We start from the raw sequence: 27,761 nt of genomic DNA on the forward strand, positions 1-27,761 counted from the left end.
GGAGAAATTTGAACTTTTCTCACCCTGTCACAGGGTGACCCTTGACTTTTTTGTAGACCCGTAAGAGCTGCTAGGCTAAGTTCACCTGCCACTGTTACAGCGTTCGTTCCTTGTTTCCCATTCTCTTCCTTTTAGGTATATTATTGTTCCTTTTTCGTTTGTGGTTTTCGCAGCGTCCGGCAAGCTCCCCGTTAGTGTCGGGGCTTCCTGTTCTGTTTGCTCCGGGTTGGCGCTTGTTGTGTGTTGCTTGGCTGGCTGGCAAGTTAGCTTACTGTGTCCATTGGTTTATTCCCGGCCAAGTTCACATTTGTCAACGCAGCGGTTTTTCGTTGTTGGTTCCTAGTCACTGTGTGTTTTTCGGTCGGCTCGCATTTTTCCGCCCAGGCTGTGGCCTTTTTGTTGATCGGGCCCTATTAGCCCTGTTAGCTCTAGTCAAGTCAAGTCAAGTCAAGTCATTTTTATTTGTATAGCCCTTAATCACAAAAAGTCTCAAAGGGCTGCACAGGTTATTGCACAGACTATTATTTCAGACTATTATTACACCATCCCCTGATCTGAAACCAACATGAGGGCAAGGAAAAACTCAAAAACCTCAACATGAGAAAAATGAAGAGACCTTGAGAAGGGAGTGCACATGTGGTAATCCCCCTTTCAGGATGACCAGGCTGCAATGGATGTTGCAATTACAAATAATGATATTGTCAACAAAAATTACAAGTTATTCATATGCTATAAAGTAGAAGTGTGTTTTAAGCTTAGATTTAAACATTTCCACTGAGGTTGCAGACCGGATCTCAGGGGGAAGAGCATTCCACAGCACCGGTGCCCGGATGGAGAACGCGCTCGAACCTGCGGAACTCTTCTTGGCTCGTGGGATCACCAGTAGACCAGCGCTTTCAAAACGAAGGCTTCGGACCGGGACATAGGATGAAATCAAATCTGAAAGATATGAGGGAGAAAGTCCATGTATGATTTTGTATAAAACCAAGAGAACCTTGAAATTACATCTTGGGCTAACAGGGAGCCAATGTAGGTTAGCTAAAATCGGCGTAATGTGATCAGACTTTTTTGTCCTAGTTAAAAGCCTTGCTTGCAGCATTTTGTACCAGCGGAAGACTCTTGATTCTGGACTTCGGGAGACCGGAGAGTAGTGCATTACAGTAATCGAGACGGGAGGTAACAAACGCGTAAATTTTAATCTCCGCATCCGACTGAGACAGCATAGGACGAATTTTAGCAATGTTCCAAAGATGGAAGAAAGCGGTTCTAGTAATTTTCTTCACGTGTGTTTGAAAGGACAGATCGGGGTCAAATATGACACCTACATTTTTAACTGAGTCACTCTGTGTGATTTGACATTTGTCAATGTTCACAGCAGTTTTTGAGAATAAGTCACGGCATTTAGATGGACCAATAACTAACATTTCGGTCTTTTCAGAGTTAAGACGCAAGAAATTGAGTGACATCCACTCTTTTATCTCAGTGAGGCAGGCCTCCAAATTTCCACAGTTTAAAGTGGCAGATTCCTCCATCCGAAGATATAGTTTAGTGTCATCTGCGTAGCTGATATTATACTTGCTCTCAATGTATTATTTGCCAGTAAGTCCCTTTTTGGCAGCCTGCCCTTTGATGTACCATTACTGCATCCACCTGTGACAACACCTAGGCATTCTCCACAAAAACTAGCAAAACTTTACTTGAAAAACGTATTACCTCTTTGACTAATTAACACGTAAAACAATATGGTGAGGCTGCTATGGGGCCGGTGTTCCTCACATGACGTCACAGCTCAGTAAGTCAAGGACGAGACAGGCTGTCTTCGGAAACTAATTGGAATATATCGATGAAATATATAGAGAGAGACACTATGTAGTATTTTTGGAATTTGGGAATACCTTTAAATAAAGTGTATTTGTATTTTCTTTTCTACCGTTGGCTGTATCACTGTTTGGCTTTCGGGCTCTTTTTTTGGCCCTCACACCTGCAGGCCTGAACTCCAACCACTGTTGTTGGCACAGGCTGCTTCCCACTCCCAGACAAGGCCCGGGCCAATGTTCACGGTCAGCGCTCGCCCGGCACTGGAGAGCAGAAAAGGTCTTGGAGGGCCTCCCCCCTTCCCTTGGTCTGTCCTTCTTCCCACCCCTTACATCTGTGTTGTATGGAAAGGGTTGGGTTGAGGGAGTGAAATTAGCAGGGAAAGAATGACCAATTAGAACGGCATGTTCGCTCGTCCCCCGCCCCATTCAGCTGTCCGATCCCTTCATGCCATCTTTTCCTTTCATTTGTCTGGCAGTTGCAGGTGCCAGTGTGTCTTTCCTCTGCCTCGCACGCAATCCCGAGTGGGCCGGGCAAAGAGGGCCCTAGCATAATATAACAGCAAGCGGGGGGACAAATAATAATGGCAAACCAGAAGAAAAACACAAAAGATGAAATGGCATCGAAGCAGAAGAGGAATGAAAGCAAACAAATTAGACGAGAGGGGGTGGGGGGCCGTTATGACGAGCTGTTGGCACGAAATGCTAAAGAAGAAAAACAGCATTTTCACACATCACAAATCTGCAACTTTAGTCCAGTCAGTACGATCATGTGCAGTGGTTTATTGCAATTTGCTGCACCACAGAAAACAATGTTGCAGGTAAAATGTGAAAGCTTAAAAAAAGGAAACAGGTTATGAAATGTGTACGTAATATGTGAAAACAACGATCTGAATAAAAAATGGAATCTATTTTCTGTTGCATGTTTCATGTGCTTTTCAAGTTTGGCTTGGATTTTTCACTTATTCTTCTCATTGCAACAAACATCACATGTCAGAGTTCACAAATCACCTGAAAAGAAACAAGTGGATGATGGTTTGCATCCAAGGAACATCGTAGACCCATCCACAAAATCACTGGATGAGTCCATTAATCACTTTAGGTCATTTTCATATTTGCCTCTTCATGGTTCAAGGATCCCTTAACTGCCTGTTTGTTGGGGCACCACATCCTGTGGTGTGTCTTTGGCAAGTACAGCCTGACGGCACCTATCCTTCTCCAGGTCATTTTTTCGGAGTTGGGGTTTGCTCTCTCACTTGAAACAGATAGTACTGGTTTACATGGTGACCAGCAGGAAGGAAAGCATCATTATAACAGTCATTTGTTAGTGAATTCTAAAATGATCACAATGGCTTCACTCAAAACATTAATATAGCATTTTTTTAAGTTGACCTTCCCTAATTTCTCCTCATTACCCTCTTACAACATTACATTCCTTTAAATCTGGGCTAAATAGCCATTTTTCACAAGTACTTTTATGTCACAATCCAGCACCCAGGTTCTCTGTCTTATCACTCTCTCCTCTCCTCCCTCGACATTACCCTATCTGCTCACTCACTTCCGGGTTAAAATTATCTTCCTCATAGCTGCGGTCACTTGCCCTAATTTTCCTCCTATCACAACCCTCCCTCATCACAATTTAAACACTCTGTCTTCTTAGCTTTATGCTAGTTTGTTGCCTCCCAAGCACCCTTGTCTCAGCGTCTTGTTGTTACAGTGTATCTGGTAGACAAAATGAGACTCCTGGGTTTCAACACCCCCCTGCGGAACTGGCTGCTGGACTTCCTCAGTGACAGACCCCAATCAGTGCGGATAGGTCAGAACATCTCAGATGTCATCTACCTCAGCACGGGCTCCCCCCAAGGCTGTGTCCTGAGCCCCTTGCTGTTCACCTTGATGACACACGACTGCGTCCCTAGGTCCGCCACAAACCACATCGTGAAGTATGCTGACGACACAACAGTGGTGGGCCTCATCAGGGACGACAACGACCTGGCCTACAGAGAGGAGGTGGAGCAGTTGGTGGCCTGGTGCAGGGACAACAGCCTGGTCCTGAATGTTGACAAATCTAAAGAGATCATTGTCGACTTTAGGAAAAACCAGCCCAAACGTGCCCCACTTTGCATCAACAACAAGGCTGTGGAGGTTGTCAGCAGTATCAAGTTCCTAGGGGTGCACATTACAAACAAACTCACCTGGTCCGTGAACACTGCATCACTGGTTAAGAGGGCACAGCAGCGCCTGTACTTCCTGCGGAGGATGAGGAGAGCCCACCTGCCCCCACCCTCCCTCATCACATTCTACAGGGGCACCATAGAGAGTATCCTGACCAGCTGTATCTCTGTGTGGTGTGGAGGCTGCAGCGCTACCGACTGGGGTAGTGTGAGGAGGGTAACGAGGACAGCAGAGAAAATAATCGGGACTACACTTCCCTCCATTCAGGACATTGGCCAGAAGCGCTGCCTATCCCATGCTAAGAACATTATCGGGGACCCCTCTCACCCCCATCATGGACTGTTCACTCTGCTAGCCTCTGGGAAGAGGTACTGCAGTGTGCGGTGCAGGACCACTAGGTTCCGCAGTAGTCTAGTCCCCCTGGCCATTAGACTGTTAAATGGTCAATCTAACATATAGTTAACCTAAATCTTAACGCCTGCTAATCTGACTTTTTGCACTACTGGCAGTTCTTTATAGCTTGCCACTCCTTGCACATTTGCTCTCTGCACTATTGTACTTACAGCGTTATTGTTACAGTGTTAATGTTAATGTTACTGTTTACCTGACTTGTTAACCTGAATGCCCATTTTGCACATCTGGTTAGCTACTCCTCTTGCACTATCGGCACTATGGTAAAATCCTATACGTAGCCATAATACAATACAACTTTTACTTATATCTGTACATTCGAGGAAACTGTGCGGGTCAGATGTATCGACATTTCGTTCTGTATACACGTGTACTAGAATGACAATAAAGTAGATCTGAATCTGAATCTGAATCTGAATCTAACCTTTTGGATTGTCGTCCTCGCAATTTGGACACCGACCCCTCGCCTGAACCTTGGATCACGATTGTTGTCTCGCTACCAGACTTCCTGTATACCAAATACTGCCTGAGTAAAAGACCACCGCCATTCGAAATAACTCCTAAAAATAGGGTCAATAACTCACAAAACGCCTACACGCGTGCCCTTCATTTTACTCACATATTTATGTGCTGTAAGACAATGCTGCATTCTCTCTCAAACTTTATTTGTCTTCGGGGAGAAGATCCATGACCCTGAAAGAACATGAAGGTGTAGTCTGCATCGGGGAACATAATTTTTCTAACTTGCATTTTGGCAGACTGGCAGGACAAGAACAGCGACTCGGAAAATTGGTAAATCACCTGGATGGAAATCAGCACACCAAAAAAATAAAGAATTACCAAAGACCTCCAAAGTATCACCACAAACATCATCATCCACCAAGAGCTTGAACCTGTAGCCAAATTCATACATTTTGGAGCTGTCATATCAGAAATAGGGTCAGGACCAGACATCAAGGACCAAATAGCTCAAACCACAACCACACTTACCAAACACATTTGGAGAGACAAAGACATTGCAGTGAAATTAAAAAAAAATCAGAATCATACAAGCCCTTGTTGAAGAGACTTGATTCTGGACTTCGGGAGACCGGAGAGTAGTGCATTACAATAATCGAGACGGGAGGTAACAAATGCATGAATTATAGTTTCCGCATCAGACTGAGACAGTATTGAACGGATTTTGGCAATGTTACGAAGATGGAAGAAAGCGGTTCTAGTAATTTTCTTTACATGCATCTCAAAGGTTAGATCAGGGTCAAATATGACACCTAAATTTTTAACTGAGTCACTCTGTGTGATGTGACATTTGTCAATGTTCACAGCAGTTTTTGAGAATAAGTCACGGCATTTAGATGGACCAATGACTAACATTTCGGTCTTTTCAGTGTTAAGACGCAAGAAATTGAGTGACATCCACTCTTTTATCTCAGTGAGGCAGGCCTCCAAATTTCCACAGTTTAGTGTGGAAGATTCCTCCAACGGAAGATAGAGTTGAGTGTCGTCTGCGTAGCAGTGGAAGCTGATATTGTACTTGCGAATAATGTCACCTAATGGAAGCATGTAAATGTTGAAAAGAAGGGGGCCAAGCACTGAACCCTGCGGAACACCGCAGGTAACATTAAAGGGCTCAGATGTCATTTCACCATATTTAACACAGTGCGTCCTATCTGAGAGGTAGGATCTGAACCACGAGAGGACGGTTCCTGAGAGACCAATCCATTTTTCCAACCGTTCTAGTAGGATATTGTGGTGCACTGTGTCAAAAGCAGCACTAAGATCCAGCAGCAGCAAAAGTGATGAAGCGCCAGAATCCATTGACATTAGAGATCATTTGTTACCTTGATCAGAACTGTCTCAGTAGAGTGGTTAGCCCTGAATCCTGATTGCATGGATTCAAAAAGGTTATTCTCGGATATGAAAGCATTCAGCTGCTGTGCCACTACTTTTTCGAGTACTTTAGAGAGGAAAGGTAGGTTTGACACAGGTCTGTAATTACTTAATATTTCTGGATCAAGGTTGGGTCGTTTCAGTGTGGGTTTAATAACGGCGGACTTAAAAGCTGCTGGAACTACACCTGAGGAGAGTGATATGTTTATAATATTTAGAACTGAAGGTCCAAGGACGCCAAAAAGACTTTTAATAAGTGAACCTGGGAGCGGGTCGAACTGGCAAGTTGTCGGTTTGGCCGCATTTACCACCTGTTTGAGATCATCAAGTGACAGTTCACTAAAACCGGCCATTTTCCCAAGGCAGCCACCCTGTCGTGCATCTGTAAATTTCAGTCCTTTAATATGTGTGGTAATAATAATTTCTTTAGCAATTTCTTCCTGTATGCATTGAATCTTCTTAGTAAAGAAGACCATTAAGTCCTGAGCAGAGTGTGTCGAACTATCTGCAATAGTCTGTTGCCTTGTAAGCGATGCTACAGTGTCAAAAAGGGCTTTGGGGTTGTTCTTTTGAGACGCAATCACCTTCGAAAGGTAGGCCGATTTGGCAGAGGCAAGGGCCGCTTTATACTTTAACAAGCTGTCACACCAGGTTTGATGGAAAACCTCAAGCTTGGTAGCGCGCCATTTTCTTTCCAATTTCCTGCATTCTTGTTTAAGGGTTCTAGTTTCATCAGTAAACCAAGGCGTGCGTCTTTTAGGACGTGATTTTAGTTTTATGGGCGCTATTGAATCCAGCACACTAGTCAGGGTGGTATTGAACTCATTCATGAGTGAATCAATCGAGCCATTGTATGTAGGAAAGGACGCAACTGCTCCAGGAAGGAGTTCAAAGAGCTCAGAAACTGTGCCAGTGCTTATATTGCGTCCGCTAAATACTTCAGCTTTTTTAACACTACACTTAGCTAGCACCTCAAATTTAACTAAATAATGATCCGAGATAACGGTGAGATCCGATCTGCAACCTCAGTGGAAATGTTTAAATCTAAACTTAAAACTCACTTCTACTCCATTGCATATGAATAATAACCTACTCTTCTTGTCGGCTGAAAAATAGTCTGTGTAACATAGTGTACTAATCTGTGAAGCCCTTAGAGACTTATTGTGATTAAGGGCTATACAAATAAAAATGACTTGACTTGACTTGACTTGTTTCATCCATCTTCCCGTTACACCTGCGAGACATGGATTTCAGGCCATGGAGATGCGATGCCACAGGAAACTTCCAGGCATCACCTCCTTAGAGCATGTGACAAATGAAACGGTGCGCAACACCATCAGAGGACTAATAGAATAGTATGGTCACATCACAAGATCATAAGGAATGGCAAAGATCATTCTTCAGGGCACAGTCCAAGGGGGCAGAAGGAGAGGACAACATCTAGGAAGGGGCAGGTGTCATCTTTGCCACAACCCAAACTCAGACCAGGAACCGTCAACAGTGGAGAGAGCTGTCCAGTGTTGCGTCCTCATTGGTGCCCAGAGAACTGTGAACTTCTCTGCAGCGTTCACTCATGTACCAATTTTTGTTTCCTGTTCCTTTTAGGGTTAATGTGTGTCATGATTAGCCTATCCACATAAATACATAAAGTCTATTCTTGTATTTCAAAGTTTATTGTTGTTGCACTAAAAAGTCAATATTTTTAGCTTACATTTCGTTGTATCGTGTGTTTTTCAAACATTGTGAGTTAGTTCTTTTTGAAGTTGTCGAGTATAAAAAGGTTCATTTTTTTCTCATAAGTGCAAATATTTAAAGTTTCAATTACTTAAACGTTCACTTTATAATTTTGTAAAAAAAAAAAAACTAGACCTGTTGGAAAGTCTTAATTCATTTAGTGCATTATGTTACATTATTATTAGTAATATAGAGATTAAAGGGACCCCCCGATACTGCTCTTTTTTCCTAGCTTTTTTTCTTTGTTTTTCTTTATATTTCTTCCTTTTCTTCTCTTGCTTCTATTTTCATTTTTTTCTTTTTTAATATATTTTTCCTTCTATTATTTTGTGCGTACTATTACATAATAATTGGCAATATTTAGATTAAAGCTACAAAAACAACCTGAAGAGCCGTTTGGGAGTTGAAAAGGCTGGCTCGTTTTAGTACACCGAGCCGAAAAGGCCAGCTCTTTTAAAAGAGCCGGAATTCCCTTCACTAGTACTGAAATAGTGACTTCCGTTTTTCAAAATAACACATACATTAGCCACAATAACCGAGTTGTACGACGTATATGATACGGAGAACATATGCCAAAAGAATGAATTATTGTATTTCACATATAGAACTTCATTAAAAAACGTGCATCAACTTATCCTGTGAGAACTTCAGATAATTTCTTTAAATGTTTTTTTCCGTTTTTGTATTACCCTCAGATTAGCATTATTATTGACCGAGAAAACGTGATGAATGTGACATTTTACATTTTAATTTCCTCATTTATGGATTCAATTATGGTTAATAAGCATCCCATTTGTATGAAAAGGTCTTATAACAGTACCAGGGTCAATGGCCTATGGAAGGCTAGAGTCAAAATTTACAGTAGTTCACCTTTGGCGTAGTTTAAAAGCCAGTCACGAATTGTTGGCATATAGCGCTACCCTGTGGTGTAAAGTGGTATCATAATACTTTCACCGACTACTCGAAACACTAGGTTTTTTTTTCCACAAACAGAATTATTTAAAAATTGGCAGAATGTTTTCCTAGGGTTAGGACGATTGTGTAGTTTCATATATTGCTATAATATTGGGTTTTTTCACAGTAGAAAAGAAAAATTGCAAATCACTTGATTTTGTCTGATTGAGATTACAGGTCAGGTCAGGTCCATGTTTATTTATATAGCCCTTATTTACAAGGAGTCTCAAAGGGCTGCACAGATCGCAGATTATTGCAAATCACAGACTATTATTACACCATCCCCTGATCTAAAACCTACATGAGGGCAAGGAAAAACTCAAAAAGCTCTACATGAGAAAAACCACCAAAGGTGTGGTTTGAGTTTTCTCCCTCTCTGCAATTGAGTTTGACACCCCTGCTCTAGATCAAGTGTCAAACTCATGGCCCCCATGCCAAATGTTGCCCACCAATTCATTTTAGGTGGCCTGCGAGCACCTAAAATGAGCGAAATAAACAGTTCAAAAGAGTGCTTTGTCCAAAAACTACTTTTCCCGCCATGCCTGTCCACTACGATATTTGCAAAATGACGGCTCAGCAGCACCGGTATTTCATATCGATGCCAATGAGTGGGATTAAAAAATAAACAAGCTTAAAAATGTCCTAAATATGTTTTTTGTTGTTACAGACGTAAACGGTACATGAATACATAACAACGAGTGTAGGATGGGTCCGCTATGTAGTCTAAAATTGCTCAAAGTGAAAGCTGTTTAGATGTCTAATTGACCCTTTGCACGTGACTTAACGTTGCCTTTTCTGGTAGAATGAGTACCATGACGGACAGCAGGAGGCACTTAAGCGCACGGCAGTTGAGTTGAAGCACACCCCAGCAACAACGACAGAACAATATAACTACCGCTTTTTACCATGGTGATTTATTCCTGTGCGGTGGGAAAGCTTCTAAGCCCAATTTGGAATTGTATTAGTTTTGTTGAAAAATTAGGATGCAATGTTTATCTGCAGTCAAACAGAGGAACAGCCCTCAAGTATTCCAGGATTTGCAGCGCACATTTTTTACAAGGTAGGTTGTAAATTTTTCCCAACAATTTAATGCTAAGTAGACACGGGTCACGTCAAAGACACTCAATATAATAAGTTAGCTAGTTCTAACTAGCTACGTTATTGGCTCACCATTGCCGTTTGTTACTACGTGAATGAGCCGCCTTTATTGTGATTAACCATCGGTTCAAAACGGTAATCTTCCGAATATCACACGTATTGAAAACTTATGTGCTGTGCTTTCCTATGCTTGTGCCGAAAATGAACTGCCAAATTACCAAAAGATGAAATAAGGGACTAACATTGAGAAGAGCAACATTCTTTTCGCCCCCAAAAATATTTTAAACATGCTCAAAATTGATTTCTATAGAAGGTGCAAATGCCCTCTGCTTTACCGTTCAATTACATTCCCCAAAAATTCGTACGTTTTTTCAAAAATGTTTGCTCGAGGGAAACATTTCACCTCCTACAGATTTCTTCTTGGATCTTGGGAACCTTAGCAGACCAGCATTTTCAGAGCAGGTACATAGGGTGAAATCAAATCTGAAAGACAACATGAGGGGGCAATTCCATATCTATACTGTCTGCCTGTCTGTTTGGATACCCTTAGCAGCAATATGGCCGACAATGACGTGAGCCCTCTTTATGTAAGGCTCATGTTATATAATTCTAAATGTATCTAATCTAAATCTATCTATCTATCTACCTATCGATCTATCCATCTATCTATCTATTTCTATCCGTTCGTCCGCCCGTCTGTCTGTCGGTCCATTAAAAAAACACACTTAGACCACAACGATCCCTCGCTGTATCACGTTACTTTGCTCATTTTTCTCGTTTGAATGGAGAGTAAAAAAAGGTTTGAACTTAGTAAAACATGTTTTGTTCTATTGGAGTGTACGTACTTATTTTGGTAATTTGTTATTTTGGGAGAAAAACACAGTAATCTATTAAAGCAGGTTGAAATGACAATTCAAATAACTTTTATCATCTTCTGAGCAAGGGATATATATTCAATTACGTATGTAATTTGATTAATTACATACATCTTACAAAATCATTGCATATTGACCATTTGTAAAACCAAACTTAATAACAAAATGAAAGTAAAACAGTTTCACTTTCCTTCTGACAGACCCCTCTAACAGATTCTAACAGACAGGACCGGCCCAATCCTTCATGGGGCCCTCAAGCAAAATTACATTTGGAGCCCCCTATTACTTGATAATGTGCATAGCTACTAGAACTCAGTTTGTGACATGTTATACTTCTTTTTAAATAGATTAGTTTCATCTAATTGGTTTTGAAACGACAACAATTAGAGCAAAATAGTAAATTAGGTCCCTGTTTTAAATACTTCATTTGTTATTTAGTTTTGAAGTATGACTGTAGGATTTTCTAGAGTTTTTTTTAGTATTTCTGAAGTCAATTTTTTATTGAAGTTCTGTAGTCTTCTGTAGTGTTACTGTAGTTTTATTTTTGCTTTTTTAAATATTTCTAAAGTCGTTTTTATGTAGTATTTCAATCCTAGTATTTTTTAGTATTTCTGTAGCACTTTTGTTGTATTTCAAAGTAGATTTTTAGTTGTATATCTGTAGTATTTTCGTAATATTTTGGATTATCACAGTACTTTTAAAATTATAGTATTTTTGTTGCATTACTGTAGTAGTAGTATTTGGTATTTTTGTACTATGTGTGTTGTATTTTGTAGTATTTCCATATAAGAATTGTTGTAGTATTTCTGTAGTATTTTATTTAGTATTTCCATCCTAGTATTTTTTAGTATTTCTGTAGTGCTTTTGTTTTATTTCAAAGTAGATTTTTAGTTTTATATCTATAGTATTTTCGTATCATCACAGTAGTTTCATAATTATCGTATTTTTGTAGTATTAATGTAGTATTTTGTTTTTATTATGTTTTTGCTGACTCTTTTGTATTTTGTACAATTTCCCTACAATGATTTTTGTTCTATATCTAGTATTTCTGTAATACTTTTGTTGTATTTCAAAGTAGGTTTTATTGTATATCTGTAGTATTTTTGTAATATTTTTTGTATTATTACAGTAGCTTTATAATTATAGTATGTTTGTAGTATTACTGTAGTACAGTAATACTGTAGTTATTTTGTTGTTGTTGTATTGTTGTGGTATTTCCAAAGGATATTTTTTGTAGTATTGCTATCTATGTAATTTGCAGTATTTCTGTTGTAATCCTCTTGTAGTAGTATTTTTGAAGAAATATTACTCAAGTAGTTTTTTACATTATAGTATTATGTAGAATTATAATAGATGTATTTCCAAATAAGAATTTTAGTAGTATTTTTGTGATTTATTTTTAGTATTTACACAGTGGTACTTTTGTCATATTTCTTTAGGATGTTTGTAATATTATTGTAGTTGTCTTTTTGTTGTGTTTTTGGAGTTAATCATTCTGTAGTAGCATTTTGTAATATAGTATTACTGTAGTGTTTTTTTGTAGAAATTCTATCTTTATTTTATTTTTTCAAATGAAAGCAAAATAATATATGATGTCCCTGTTTTTAGGCTCTACATTTGATATTTAGTTTTGCAGTTATTGTGTAGTATTTTTCTTGTATTTCTGTAGAAGTATTTTTGAGTGGACAAAGTGTCAATGGGGGGCAGCACGGCGGCGGAGTGATTAGCGCGTGTGCGGCACAGTTCCTAGGTCGTGGGAACCTCCTGAGTGGGTTCAAATCCAGCTCCCGGCCTTACTGTGCAGAGTTTGTATGTTCTCCCCGTGCTTGCGTGGGTTTCCCCCGGGCACTCCGGTTTCCTCCCACATTCCAAAAACATGCATTTCAGGTGAATTGGTCCGTCCAAATTGTCCCTAGGTGTGACTGAGCGAGTGAGTTGTCTGTCCCCGTGTGCCCTGCGATTGGCTGGCAACTAGTCCAGGGTGTCCCCCCTGCCCACTGCCCGATGATTGCTGGGATGGACTCCAGCATCCCCGCGACCCTACTGAGGATAAGCGGTGCAGCTGATGAGATGAAAGTGTCAATGGGGATGAAAAAAGTTAACCACTCTTGGGGCCCCCCTAGTGGTTGCTGGGCCCTAAGCAGCCTTGGATCGGCTCTGACAGACAGTAGTAATATTTCATTTGTATTACTCGCGTGTATTTTATATAAAATATATTCAATAACACTTATTTAATAATCTCACCCAGTATCAAGGAAGGGTAGAACAACGGAAGAATCTTTGCGAAGAAAGAAACTAAAATTGCTTTTTGTGTGACTTTTGCGCCTCTTATCATGCCTGTCAACCTGTACGTTTTTGCCGTACAAAGTACGTTTACTATGCATTTTAAGACGTGTACGAAGTACAAGAAAATCGGTACGGAAAAACGCAAATTTGTCAATTATGGATACCATCCGGTATACACCGACTATGAAGAAACGCAAATCAGTCAAATCAAACGAGTTCGCTGTAGCCTCTATCTCTGTATCTTTTTTTTTTTCGTTGCAAACAAAGCGAGCGGTTTGATTCTACTGTGCGCATGCATCTGCCGCCTTGGCTTTCATGTGGTAGTTATGTAGTGAAAGCAAATCCGTCTCTTTTCAGAGTACCGGCTTTTTCGGCTCAACTCATTAAAGAGAGCCGGTTCTCAAACGGCTCACTTGCTTTGATGCATTATATTACGAATCATTATTGTTGTCTAAAGAAGTTAAGAAAAAAAGGAAGTATAAAAGCAGAAAATGAAAAAAGACAGGTTTGTGGTTATCCCTTTAATCAGTATATTACCAACAAAAATTGAATGCAGAAAATGAATTAATAATTTGAATAAGAAAATGTATTATTCTACTTGATTATATTTGCATGTATTTTTTTCTTCTACAGTGAACGTCCAAGCTACTTATTTATTGAACTTTTTTTATAATAAATGGTAAATGGTCTGCATTTATATAGCGCTTTTCAAGTCAATGAAGACCTCCTAAAGCGCTTTACAATGTGCTTCACACTTATCCATTCACACACACACTCATTCATGTCGAGAAACTCAGTATCTCACAACAAAATGTTAATTAACAATACATATGAGATAACGAAACACATGTACAATATAACATTTTAAACTACATAAATAAACACGTTTGAAAAAAATATGGTGCAAGATTATTTCGTATTTTATATGGGATTTTGTAAGGGCATGGAGCCATGGAGGTTGACAGGTATATCTTATACAACACTTTTACTCCGGTATTGAGTAAAATCTTTTTTTTTTTTATGATAGCAAGTAAAATGGATGAAAATAGTGGCAAGTTCACATTTACAGTAGCTTAGTTCACACATAGATTCGACTTTAGAAGCATTGGCTTTCCTCTGATGGCAAACGCATTAAATACTTTGTTATTATTATTGAATCCATCAACACTAACAATAAAACCATCCATCCATTATCTGCACCGCTTATCCTCAGTAGGGTTGCGGGGGTGCTGGAGCCCATCCCAGCTATCTTCAGGCAGTGGGCAGGGGACACCCTGAACTGGTTGCCAGACAATCGCATAGAACACAGGGACATACAATTTGCTCGCTCATTCACATCTAGGGACAATTTCGACCGGCCAATTATCCCGAAAAGCATGCTTTTGGAATGTGGGAGGAAACCGGAATGCCCAGAGGAAACCCACGCAAGCACGGGGAGAACATGCAAACTCCACACAGGAGGTTCGATCTCATGACCACAGAACTGTGCAGCACAAGTACTAACCACCTGTAGCATTATTGAATATGTGTTATTTAACAATTATACAAAATACACGCGAAGATTGAAAACGTTATATTTCTGTTATAGTCAAATCGGTAACGTGGCATAACATGGGTTTTATTCAGTACTTTAACTGGGAAACTACTATTCATTCTAACTATGCCGTAGTCCCTTTCCAATTGGTCAGTGCGCTACTGCAATCCGATTGGTCAGAATTTGCCCAAATGGGCGTGATTAGGCGATGTCTTCCTTCCTGTCGCCACTCGGTGATACATAACATCTCCAAGGTTCCCGTCGATAGCGACCGAACGACGGACAACCCCGACGCAGTCCTCTGCGCATGATTATGAATCGGTGAACTGCAAGAGAGGCCGAGGACAAGCCCGCCATGGCGGCCACCTTTGGCTTCAAAACCTGCCGAAAAATCGGCTCTGCGCAGATACGAGCTCTCCTGGAGGCCAAAGACTTCTTCCTGTTCGACTGCGACGGCGTCTTGTGGCACGGCGAAAATGCCGTCGCGGGTGCGGCCCAGGTGGTCAACTCGCTCATGAACCGGGGCAAAAATGTCGTCTTCGTCACCAATAACTCGACGAGGCCGCGCGACAAGTACGTACACAAGTTCTGCCGACTGGGCTTCACCGCCGTGGCGCTCGAACACATTTTTAGCTCGTCCTACTGTTCGGCTTTATACCTGCGGGACGTGGCCAAGCTCCGCGGTCGCGTCTTCGTGGTGGGCTGCGACGGGCTCCGTGACGAGCTGCGGGAAGCGGGCGTCTCCTGCGTGGAGGAAACGGACGAGCCCGACGCCACCATTTACAACTGCGACCTGGCCGCCGACGTGGAGGCGGTGCTGGTGGGCCACGACGACAAACTGACTTTCCTCAAGCTGGCTAAAGCGTCGTGCTATTTGAAGAACCCCGACTGCTTGTTCCTGGCTACCGACAACGACCCCTGGCATCCGCTGTCCAGCGGGAGGATACTGCCAGGTAAAGACCGTCATTGCCTTGCGTTGAACATACCTGTCAACCTCAGATGATCCTGTCTATCCCATTAATGCTCGCAATTCCCCTTATCAAGCGAAAATAGCCAGTACAAACACGGAGCAGCACCTATTTATTCCCATCAAGACGGCCTATTTAGAATACAGTGAGAGTTGACAGTTTTCACCCATCCATCCCTCCATCCATTATCTGCACCGTTTATCCTCAGTAGGGTCGCGGGGGTGCTGGAGCCCATCCCAGCAATCTTCGGGCAGTGGGCAGGGGACACCCTGAACTGCTTGCCAGTCACTCGCAGGGCACACAGAGACAGACAATTCACTCGCTTATTCACACCTAGGGATAATTTTGGACCGGCCAATTAACCTGACATGCATGTTTTTTTAAAAACTTGGTTCATCTGGTCGGCTCAACGCACAGGGACGGGACCCCCCCGACCTTCGCTGGAGCAATAATCGAATCGAAAAATCGAATCGCATGATTTTGGAATGTGGGAGAAAACCGGAGTGCTTGGAGGAAACCTACGCAAAGCACGGGGAGAACATGCAAACTCCAGACAGGAGGTTTGATCTCATGACCTCAGAACTGCGCCGCACACATGCTAATCACTGCGCCGCCGTGCTGCCCCAGTATTCACCCAATATCTCTGAACTAAATGTAAAGCATATAGGACGGGCGCATCAGACGCAGGGAGGGGCTCGAGGCCAAGATTCACGCCAATTGGCCTGTACCCCTTGACATGAGATATCTGGTCCCGCTTCATATCATGGCGTCGTTCATAACTTATTGTTGTTGTCATTCATTTATTTTTAATATGCATCACAAGCAGTGGAAGGTTTCCTGATCATTGTCAAAAAACTTCAGGAAATGAAAACATGTTAAAATGGAGAAAAAGAAAAATGAGGAAGCTACATAAACCACAAAACGAAGTAATAAAAAACAAAAGACACTCCTTTAGAGCAATAATCGAATCGAAAAATGGGGCGGCAGTAGCTCAGGAGGTAGAGCGATCGTTTTAGGATTAAGGGATCCCAGTTCGAATCCCGGCTTGTCCGTGTTACATGCCGAAGTGTCCTTGGGTAAGACACTGAAACCCCCAATAAGCAGGTTAGCGCCTTACATGGCTGCACAGATCACGGCCGCTATTGGGAAATGTGAAGCACAATGTAAAGCGCTTTGGGAAGTCATTGACTTGAAAAACGCTATATAAATGCAGATCATTTCATAGAAAAACTGGACACCTGTTCTGCATTTCCCTTCATCTCGCTGAGGATTTATGTCCTGTGCCTTTGTTGTGTTGCCGAAACAATACATCTCTCTCACTGTGATTTGGCAGGCTTTGATCAAATTGCAAACCCCTCCCGCACCCCAACAAAAACAAAACGTCAATTAATTCTAAATAGTACTGTACTGGGTTTCAATTTGCTCTCGCTCTCTCATTTAATAAGTCGAAAAGCCTGTTGTAATTAAGGCTGCCAAAAGAAAGTGCGACACTTTGAGTGGTTCCGTGGCCCCTTAACCGCCAAAACCGAGGGATTTCTGTTCCAAAACTAATTATACAAATAAAAAGACCAAAATTTAGCACATGTTTACCGTGAATACAGTGCTTAGCCCAATTGATTTCCTGTTGGTTTGTTCCTATATTAGCCACGCCCCCTCCCCACACGCTACCATGCGTTCCTGATGAGACACAAATTTGTGCATATAAGTCGGCGATTTCGTTTTTCATTTATTTCAATTTGTGTCCCTTCCTACAGGTTCTGGGTCCTTGATGGCAGCCTTGGAGGTGGCCTCGGGCCGCAAGGCCACGGTGATCGGCAAGCCGAGCCGCTACATGTTCGAGTGCATCTCGGGCCAGTTTCCAGGCATGGACCCGGCACAGTGCCTGATGGTGGGAGACCGTCTTGAGACGGACATGCTGTTCGGCTCCAACTGCGGCCTGGACACAATGCTCACCCTCACCGGCATCTCTCAGATGGAGGAGGCCCACCAGTACGGCAATAGTGAAGTGTACCAGAGCCTGGTGCCGGATTATGTGGTGGACACCATCGCTGACTTCTTGCCCGCATTTGAGGAGGTTGAAGAGCAGAACTGATAACTTTTTTGGGTTTGTGAGAGGGTAACGAGGACAGCCCTGATGCGATGAAAAGAAAAAAGACAAATAATCTCTTCATCCATATGATTTTTGACCAATAAGAGAACTGTACAGTTCTTGGATTGGGAAGGTTTGGGCACCATCAGATGCCACCGAAGAGAGTTAAAAACATAGCCCAAAACTCTGGTTTCAGCAAATAAGATTATTTTGTCAAAAAAACAGGAGCATCCTTGGCTGATCCAAGTGTCTAATTTATAGCCATTGGGGGTTCATTTGGATCAGTCCCCAATAATGTCAAACTTTTCATTTACAGGACTGTCACAGAAAATTAGATTAGTGTGATATTTTCTGCAATGTAGTTTAAGTCAAAAGTCATACATTCTGGATTCATTTCAAATCAACTCATATTGCTGGTCTTTTATTTTAATAACTGATTATGGGATACAAGGTTTTTTTCCACAAGCAACAATATTAAAACAATAAGACTTACAATATTTAGTAATAAATCCAACAAGTATGACGTTTGTTTATTTTACATAAAATGCGAGCTGGATGTTGCCCGCGAGGAGATTGCATATGTTTTTACTGTACAATACCTTTTCTTGAGTGTTTATGGTTAATCAATTTTTGCATTTTATTATAATCCAGTTTTGTTAAACATATTTTCTTGGAAGCCAAATAACCCTACTTTTGCTAAGAGAAACTATATGTACTGTAACTGTTGCTGCCTGAATAGTAGCGGCCAGCGCCACAGTTTTTAGAATCAATTTTCTCAAAATAGTCACTTGAAAATGCACGCGATATAAAAAATATTTAAAGTAGAGAAAATATACCGTATTTTCTTTTAATAACTAGTTAGCTGTTCAATTTAGTATCTTGTCATTGCTTTAGCAGTCGCCAGCTGCTGCTCGCTTTGCTCAAGCAGCTAACATCAAACTTGGTCACTAATGGTATAAGTGTTAGCAATTGACATTAACTAATATTAGCATTCAGTGCTCAATTAAAACATGGAGGGATGCACTGTGAAGAAATGCTTTTTTCAAAGCCCCAGTGTGTAATATCCAACCACTAGGTGGCACTGTAATCTAAAGCAAATGAAAACAAATGCCACAAGTACTAAGATGCCAGACAAACATGGCGGAATACTATGGATTTCACAATGTAAAAAGAATTGCAAATATCCCAACCTATGATTACATTTAATACAATTGGTATAATGTATTTTTGTGCCTAGTATTCAAAACAGTCAACTGAAGTTTTGTGTCCCACACGGGGGCACTAAATTTTACACACTGTCCCTTCAATTTTATTTTTAAATTGGCTTGTCAGCTAGAACTGAGCACATAAATAGCTATCGGAATGTTTAGCACCGCTTTAAGGGGTTGCTAGCTGCACTGAGCACAACGTTAGTAATTAGCATTAGCATCCCTACGGGGATGAATAAAGTATCTATCTAACTAGCAATATCTTTCATTTTCAACATCTTATCAGTCCGGCCTTCAGCTTGAAGATAAATTTGATTCGGAGTTCTTTGTACTTTGACACCCCTGGTAAAGTTGGATAACAGAAAATACAGACTTTATGTCATTCTGATTTTCTGCGACAGTTCTATAAATTTGAGGGCATTTTTTCACATGTACCAATAACTACTGTAACACAATTGACTGTCAATGAAGATTGATGTGAATGATCATATCAACAGTGAATGTTCAGTGTTAGCATAGAGAGCATGTGGGCAAATGAAACAGCACTTGCTAATATCTACATTGCCTGTTTTGCGTCAAAATCAACCAAGAAAGAAGAAAATGATTGCTTTTTATGATTTGGATAAAGCTTTGAAACAAGCCTCAAAAGACTCGACTTTATTCATATAAATACAGGTGATGGAAGCATGACAAACCCTGCAGTCTTCTCTTATGGACGTCTCTTCATGCCAAGCTAGTCATTCAAAAGGAGCAAATAAAAGCAGCAGTCTGATACAAGATGCTAAAGCAAGAACATCCAGTGTTAATTAATAAACATATTTACATTATGAGAATGCAGTGTTTTATTCTACATTGTGTCTCATGGCAATTCATTTTTTTTTCCTTTGCCAAGAAAAGACCTCAGGACAAGGACTTCCATAGATAAGGACTTGGGTTGAATTTTTTTATGAAGCATCACTCTGGCCCACCACGCTGGAGGGAGAAAAAGGAATTATAGATACAGAATTTGAGTCCCAACTTCTCAACAGTGAGCTCATCTACCTGGATGTAATCCATTTCTTCCGATAGTAGGGGTCTCCGGCGGTACCTTGCAGGAAGAAGTTGAACGGACGCGAAAGTATCGGGTGTGCCGGGAATGGACGGTAACGTTACGCGACTTGGTGTGTGCTGCAGCGCCAAAGCCGACTCCGAACCGGGATTCTCTCCCAACACCAATAAGGTTTTTAGTGCTTCTTGGGCTGGAGATGAAACCACAAAATATACAATGATCACATCAAGCAGGAAACAGTCGCAATTTCTATTAAATGTATACAGTAATATCGTGTATTCTTTTATTACACTTTACATTTGTATCGCAGGGTTCGTACACCTCTTCCATGGCTAAATTCAAGCACTTTTTAAGGACTTTTAAAGCCAAATTTTCAATTCCCCCTTTACCATTATCAAAACAAGAAATCCATAAATATAACTAAGATTTACGTATGTGATTTTTAATCTAGCGCGTGCAGTTATCAAGACATTGATATCTTGAATTTTAGAACTCGAGTAAATCACAAATATACTTGTGGATACGGACAATGCGTGTGTAAATGTTTTTGAGACAAATCTCGCCCCATAGAGGTGTTGGGTAAAAATGACGGTAATATGTATTACATTTTTAGTTCCATGAAATTCTTCCTGTTACATTTTACCACTGGGAAACGCTACCCTTTATCCAGGGATCAGAATGGAGATTTTCATTTTCAGCTGAAATAGCCAGGGTCCAGGGCGGAGCCCGGTGGGGGGCTCAGGGGGGTGAAGCCCCCCTGAAGTCAACAGCATTTATCTTATTTGCTATGTGAAAATTGCACTAGAATGAATTAAATCCAACAAAACAGAAACCATGTATTATATATATATATATATATATATATATATATATATAAATTAAAAAAATAATATATTGACATTAAAAGCATTCGTAATATTGAACATGATCATGATACAAAATAATCTATTTTAATCATGTTTATAACAAATTTTAAATTTTGTTTATCCTGTTCTAAATATTGTATAAACACAAAAGATAAAATCATTTCATAAATAAATAGATTTATAAATAACTCAGATTGGGATTTTCTGCCACACAGGGGAACCAGTGGTTGACTGCTGCTAGTATTTGAAGTGGAAGGATTTGAAACGGCCAATAATGTTGAACCGGTGGCTGCCGATTTTAAATGCGGATCCGAGTGCATAATTTGATCGCCGGCAAGCTATTTTTGCTTTGTGCTTGTTCATTTTAGCATGATCGATCAGTGCCACACAACCTCGCGTACCATAATTGATCAGATCGACACAGTATAGACACTTTGCTTTCCCTGGAACATCACACTTTGTGATGAACTGGCTCAAAGTTTCTGTAACTTCCTCGATCTTTGCGCCGATTTTAACGTTTACTGTGACAGTCTTCTCCAGCCATGACCACTTAAATGTATTCTTGATTCCTTTATCAATCTCGGAGACAAAAGCCTCGTCTTCTTTTCTTAGTATTTTCATATTTACTTTTTCAAACACTCATTTCACCGTTTGAAAAGACCGGAAGGAGCGCCATGTTTGAGAAAGCCAATGCTCTGAACAAAAGCTCCGCTGATTGGTTATCAGCGAACCTATCGACCAATGGTCTAAATGCTAAATTGGGGTGATGAAACAGTCACGTATCATACCTCACCCCCCCAAAATATTTTCTCATCGAATTTAGACGATTTACGGGAATGACCTTTGGGGTTCAAAAACAGCGGAAATCCGCGGATCCGCGGAAAATTCTGATCCCTGTTTATTGTATGGCCCATGATTGATACGAAATCTTTGCACTAATTCACATTTCAGTGCCCTGTGAAGGTGTAGCATACACCTATCCTTTTGAGGGTGAGAAAGCTTCATAGAGCAATGCTATACAAAAGAGTGCCATCTCGAGGGAAGAAATACAATGGCAAGGTGAAGCTACCAGAGAGAAGTGTCATCATATTTTTGTAGCAAAATTCAAGCACTTTTCCATCATTGAAAATACATCAAAATTTGAGGAATTCAATTACCTGCACAAACCCTGTGTTACATGTAGGTGAACTGTAGATAATTGTGTGGCCTTCAACTCACTCTAGTTCACCAGCTTTTTTGAAACCGAGGGCTACTTTTTTTGTTATTGATTATCGTGAAGAGTTACCAGTTTGATATGCATTTCTAAAATAACATACGACTATGTTATTACCAGGCTGTAATTATTAGAAATTAAAATAGGCCCAGTCAACCCCTAAACATGTCAAAAATAAATTTTCCAAGAAAATCAAGATGACCCATGATATATTTTCGGAACCAGTTCGCTGGCTACTCGGGCGGTGTTAGGGGGCTACCTGGTGCCTTCGGAAACCATGTTGGAGACCCCTGCTCTAGAGAGAGAGCAAGTAAATAAGTGACAACCAACACACTGGGTACGTGTAAAGGAAACAGTCTGATTGAAAACAGACTATTACTGCTATTTTGGTGAGATGAAACTACAGACGCTCCCCTACTTACCACCATTCAACTTACAGATGACTTTAGATACGAACATTTTTTTGGGGATGTCGAAAAATATCCGGACATTGCTGTAAGTTAGATTTTGTATTGTGTGCACCTTTTAACGAGTGCAGGACAGTACTGTAGTGCTTCTTTCCGCCGCTACCGGTGTGTGGCGCTGTGAGAGGTCACCCAGCATCCACCCGAAAGAAGAAATCCGCTTCGTCTTCCTAATTCATATGTAAACATTCTATACTGTATCTCCAGAACTTTGACATTTTTATTGTTTAATATCTGGTGCATCCATTCAATAGGGTTGACGTGAAGTGTAAAGAAGAGGCGAGCTGTTTCTTTTGAAATTAAAATGGAATAAGAAAGCTTGATGCGGTTGAGAAAATGGTTGACTGGCTTTATTTGGCCACTTTTTACCGCATAGTAGGAAGTCGCCTAACTGTTGAAACTCATCCTCCAAAAGTAAGTTAAACTCAACTTGTTTGATCTTTATAGAGCATATTATTTCATGAAACAAAAAAAAATGTTACGTATACAAGCCTTAAACATACTTATATAAACCTTAAACATACATTCCATACAAAATATAGCACTGAAACAACATCGGAACAAATTTATGAACTTATGAACGAAATAGGTTCCTGACGATCGTTAGTAAGTAAGGCACCGTCTGTGTATAAACGCGTACAGAAATCCGATTATGGTTTTAATCTGACCATAAGTAGCCTGAAATGATTAGGTTAGTCATTTCATTTTGGGGACTACTTCTGCATTTACACACAGGACAGGGGAAATTTCCAATTCTTATATGCAATCACAATCCAGATATTCATAAAAGTCCAAAATGTATCATTTGGCGCGTCATGGTCGTGAAAAACAACTTTATTAATTTAAAAAATAAAATTAAAATAAACATGCATTTTTTAAATACTAGGTTGAAGAAACTGACAAATACTTCAGCCATCTTGCTGCTACAGGTACCCAAAAACTAAAACCCGCATAAAGCTTGGTTAAGAAAAAAAAAAAAAAAAAGAAAAATTTTGTGGTTTGGTCATTTTGAGTCTTCATATTTTGTTTTCTCAGTTGTCACTTCTAACAATTGTATTTGGTTCCACGACAGAATACAGTAACATTTAGTGGAGTTATAATAAACACTATTCCTTAAAGATTGAAATATCTCAATCCCATAAAGGCTTGGTAACACTTTTTCAAGAAAAATATTATGGTTTGGTCTAAGACAAAAAAATCCTATTCATGCAGCTTAGGACTTAAAATACATCTTTAGAAGTAAATATGAAAAGTATAAACAACAAAATGACACTGACCATTGGGTTTAGGGATGCCTTGTCTGCTAGGAAATTTTATCAGAGGCGCATGAGGCCGAACAGCCTGTGGAAAAAGCAGAAAGTCAGTAAATAGCAAACTAATTGAATGAATGAATGAAAACTTATTTCGAACAATAAAATAAAAACAGGACAAAAACAATGAGTCAACAACAAAATTATGTCACATAACATGTTGAAAAGGAGTAGTCAGAAGCAGATGCTTATTTTTCCTACCCCTTTATCTTTCCTATTAAATACATTTTACAAATCCTCCTTTCCTCTTACATCTAATACATCAAAATCTCATGGATATACTTATTACATAGGTCGGATATCAATAATTATAATAATTACAATAATCACAGATTTTATACACTAATCTCCGCAATGCCCATGCCTCAACGTCATAATTTGCCTAGTTACCAAATGTCACTGCGGCACCAATGATAATAACAACAATAAAAATAAACATAATATTTATAATAACAGTTATGCAACAATAACAACAAGTTCACCATAGTTTTAAACGCAGTATTTCCAATCTCCCTCATATCCCATTTTCTTCATCCCTGTATTTCGCCAGTAATGCTTTTTTTTTTGTATTTAAATTTGAACACATGAATAGTTGGACATTGTATGATCTCATCTTGTAAATTATTCCAAAGTCTGACTCCACACACAGACACACACATACTTTTTTGGTTGTTCTCACTTTTGGGATTTTGAATTTACTACTTAAACTACTTAAACAGATTAAGGTTCCCGAGTTATGTTGTAGGATTACATTTTCAATTTCCATGTCATTTCCAGACTTTTCTATTTTGACATGACCTGTCGGTATGTTCTCTTAGTTGACATTGATATTTGAGATATCTTGCAGTTTATGTATTTTGGGGTAGTCTTTACTTCCATTTTCTGTATTTTCCAAAATATAAAGCGCACACCCAAAAATAGTCTTCTATGATTCCTTCTTTAAACTAGTGTAAGAGCTAGGGTTAAAAATGCGTAGACACCTTAAAACAACTAAATAAAGATAATACGAAAACAAAACACCAAACAAATTAGAGGTAATATTTAATCCCATTTTGGTCCAGTGGAAAAGTTTCGATCTGGGGAAAAAAACAGCATTCTCTAAAGTTTCAAACTTGGAAAACAATAATTAAAAATAATACAGTTCATCATGGATCCTCAGTCAAAACTGGCAAGTAACTACTGATTCCATAGAACTCCTCTGCTACATTCATGAGCACTTTTATCATGATGTATGAAAAATGACTTTACTATTTCAAACAAATATGAATCTTATTAATGTGGTCACATTTATAAGACTTGTGATATTTTGATTCAAGACATTTTAATGCAAATCAAGGCCTTTTTTTTTGGAAAATTGATTCAATACCTGTTACGTCTTTGCAAGGATTCGGGGGAACCGTGTTATTACATTTTCTTTTACCACAAAAATTGATTAATTTGTTGGTATATAGTCCTTATATGCAGTGTCATTCAATTGTATCTGTGCATTCCCAATTTTATCCACCGTGTCATAAGGCGCACTTTCAAATTTCTGGCTATTTTTTTTTTCCAGGAGCGCCCTATAGTCCAGAAAATACGGTACATTTATTCTAATGCCAGGCAACAACAGCCTAGGTAGACGTAAACTTCAAAAAACCGTCACACATTTCCTATAAACGATGCTTATATATTAATTTTCTAGGGTAAAAACAACGTAGTGCAAAAAAAATCCCCCTTTATTACATGCCATGCACTTTCTGTAGTGGAATCAATAAAAGCCCCAAAACACTAAAAAAACACTATTAGTGGAAATACAGAATATTAGTTGTTCAGCCTACTGGCCTTCTTCTGAGCACACATATAAAAACAAAAATGAAAATAACATTGAATGCACATGATTTAATAAAGCCGGATACGTTATAGTTGATATTCATCGTATGGAAACGACATTATTGACTCCACTAAACAAGGACACCAGCAAGGGTATGACTAGCATTGTCAAGGCCTCCCGACCCGAGGTAAAAAAAACCTCCAAAATTACTGTCAATAAAGTACATATTATCACTCATAATGGAGACCAAAACATGAAATGGACGTCGTCGAATTGTCAAGTTGCTAAATAGTTTCGTTACCTGAATAACTCTGGTGGCAGGCGAAGCCATTTTGGAGCTGACTTTGCTCCCCATGACGACCTACGAGCATGTACTTCCGGGTTAAAAAGAGAAAATAGTAATTATCTTTACGCGCCACCAGATGGCGTTGCCTAACATAGTACTAATGGGAATTCCGGGTCATTTCGGAAAAGCACCTTTTTCAGCGCGTTCATAAAGCCGTTACGTTCGCGAAACATAAGTCAAAATCAAGTCATACATCCATCCATCCATCATCTGCACCGCTGATCCTCAGTAGGTTCACGGGGGTGCTGGAGCCCATCCCAGCTATCTTCGGGAAGTGGGCAGGGGACACCCTGAACTGGTTGCCAGCCAGTCGCAGGGCACACAGAGACAGACAATTCGCTCGCTCATTCACACCCAGGGACAATTAATGTTTATTTCTACAGCCCTTAATCACAAGGAGTCTCAAAGGGCTGAAAGAGAAATAGAAAGAAAAAGGGAAATAAAGAAAAGAAATGAATCGGAGAGAAAAAAGACACACAAAAAAACATATTTTCAATTTCTTCTTTATTATGTTTTAATTTTCTTGTCCTTTTTTCTTGAATTTTACTTTTTGTTTTATTTCTTTGCTCTGTTTTTGTCCATTTTTTATTTCTGTACTTCTCTTTTCTTAGTTCTCTTTTAAAAGTGATAAGGTGCGTTTTGGTGTCTTTGAGTTTCCGTATTTTTCTTCCTTTGTTTTGCTTTTAGCACTTGTTTTTGGTGGCACGACAGAATACAGAGACATCTAGTGGGCAAATAATACAATGTCCCTTTAACTCTTATATTAGGTCAGGGGCATCAAACTATCATCCTGGCGGGTGCAATTGGCCCCCGGGCCTTGAGTGTTAGACACCAGCTCTAGATGATTATGGATTAATTCATTACTGATATTGTTTTTTTACATCACTGTGTCTTTTTTCCTTCCTTTGCTCTCTCTCCCTTTTTTCCTTTTCTCTCTCTATTCTGTCTTTTTCTCTCTCCTCTCTCTCTCTCCCTTTATCTATTTCCCTCTTTTCTCTCCTTCTCTCTCTCAGTTTCTCTTTGGATTTCTTTTTTTTCTCTCTCTTTCTTCCTCTCTCACTATTTATCTTTTTATCTCTTTTGTTTCTCACGTTCTCTCTCTCTCTCTCTCTCTCTCTCTCTCTCTCTCTCTCTCTCTCTCTCTCTCTCTCTCTCTCTCTCTCTCTCTCTCCCTCTCTCTCCCTCCCTTTCTCTTCCCTTGTCCCACACTCTCTTTTTCTATCCCTCGCTTTCTCTTATTTATTTTTCTCTTTTTTTTTCTTTCTCCTCAATCTCCTTGTCCGGCCCCCGAGAGATGTTTGTTCTATGATGTGGCCCCCGAGTTAAAATTAGTTTGACACCCCTGCACCACACTAAGACACACATGTAGTCAGTACGACGGATAAATAGACAGTGAACACTCAGGCAATGATTACTGCAAACAACAAGCATACAACATTCGTTCCCTTCACACTCGCTTTTAAATGAGCAAGAAAAAAAATTGAGATCCCTTGAACGCCATGGTTGTAGGAGCTCCACTTCCTGTGGTGTTCCCTGGCAAGTACAGTCATGCGGCGCCAGAACCCAATCATTAAATACAGTATGTTAAATGGCACAATGACGTCCAGAATTCACCAAAAATATAAAAGTCAGTGTACAATACATTTTTCATTGGAATGAATGACACAT

At 39.9% G+C, this 27,761-nt stretch overlaps 2 protein-coding genes across 2 annotated transcripts; one reads left to right on the top strand and one right to left on the bottom strand.

Moving 5' to 3' along the window:
* The first annotated feature begins 14,982 nt into the window (after window positions 1-14,982).
* Window positions 14,983-19,869, top strand: pdxp (pyridoxal (pyridoxine, vitamin B6) phosphatase). Its single transcript, XM_088336261.1, has 2 exons — window positions 14,983-15,724; window positions 17,494-19,869. Exons 1-2 carry the CDS (start codon window positions 15,127-15,129, stop codon window positions 17,829-17,831), a joined length of 936 nt encoding a protein of 311 aa, XP_088192387.1. The 5' UTR covers window positions 14,983-15,126; the 3' UTR covers window positions 17,832-19,869.
* Window positions 19,660-26,142, bottom strand: kgd4 (alpha-ketoglutarate dehydrogenase subunit 4). The gene is made up of 4 exons (XM_088336262.1): window positions 26,049-26,142; window positions 23,905-23,968; window positions 20,078-20,274; window positions 19,660-20,008 (listed from the first exon to the last, which is right to left on the bottom strand). The coding sequence occupies exons 1-4, from the start codon at window positions 26,100-26,102 to the stop codon at window positions 19,991-19,993; spliced, it is 333 nt and encodes a 110-aa protein (XP_088192388.1). The 5' UTR covers window positions 26,103-26,142; the 3' UTR covers window positions 19,660-19,990.
* Between the last annotated feature and the right edge of the window lie 1,619 nt (window positions 26,143-27,761).

Source organism: Urocampus carinirostris, chromosome 5, assembly GCF_059441175.1.
Source record: "Urocampus carinirostris isolate Australia breed hairy pipefish chromosome 5, RoL_Ucar_1.0, whole genome shotgun sequence".
Lineage (NCBI taxonomy): Eukaryota > Metazoa > Chordata > Actinopteri > Syngnathiformes > Syngnathidae > Urocampus > Urocampus carinirostris.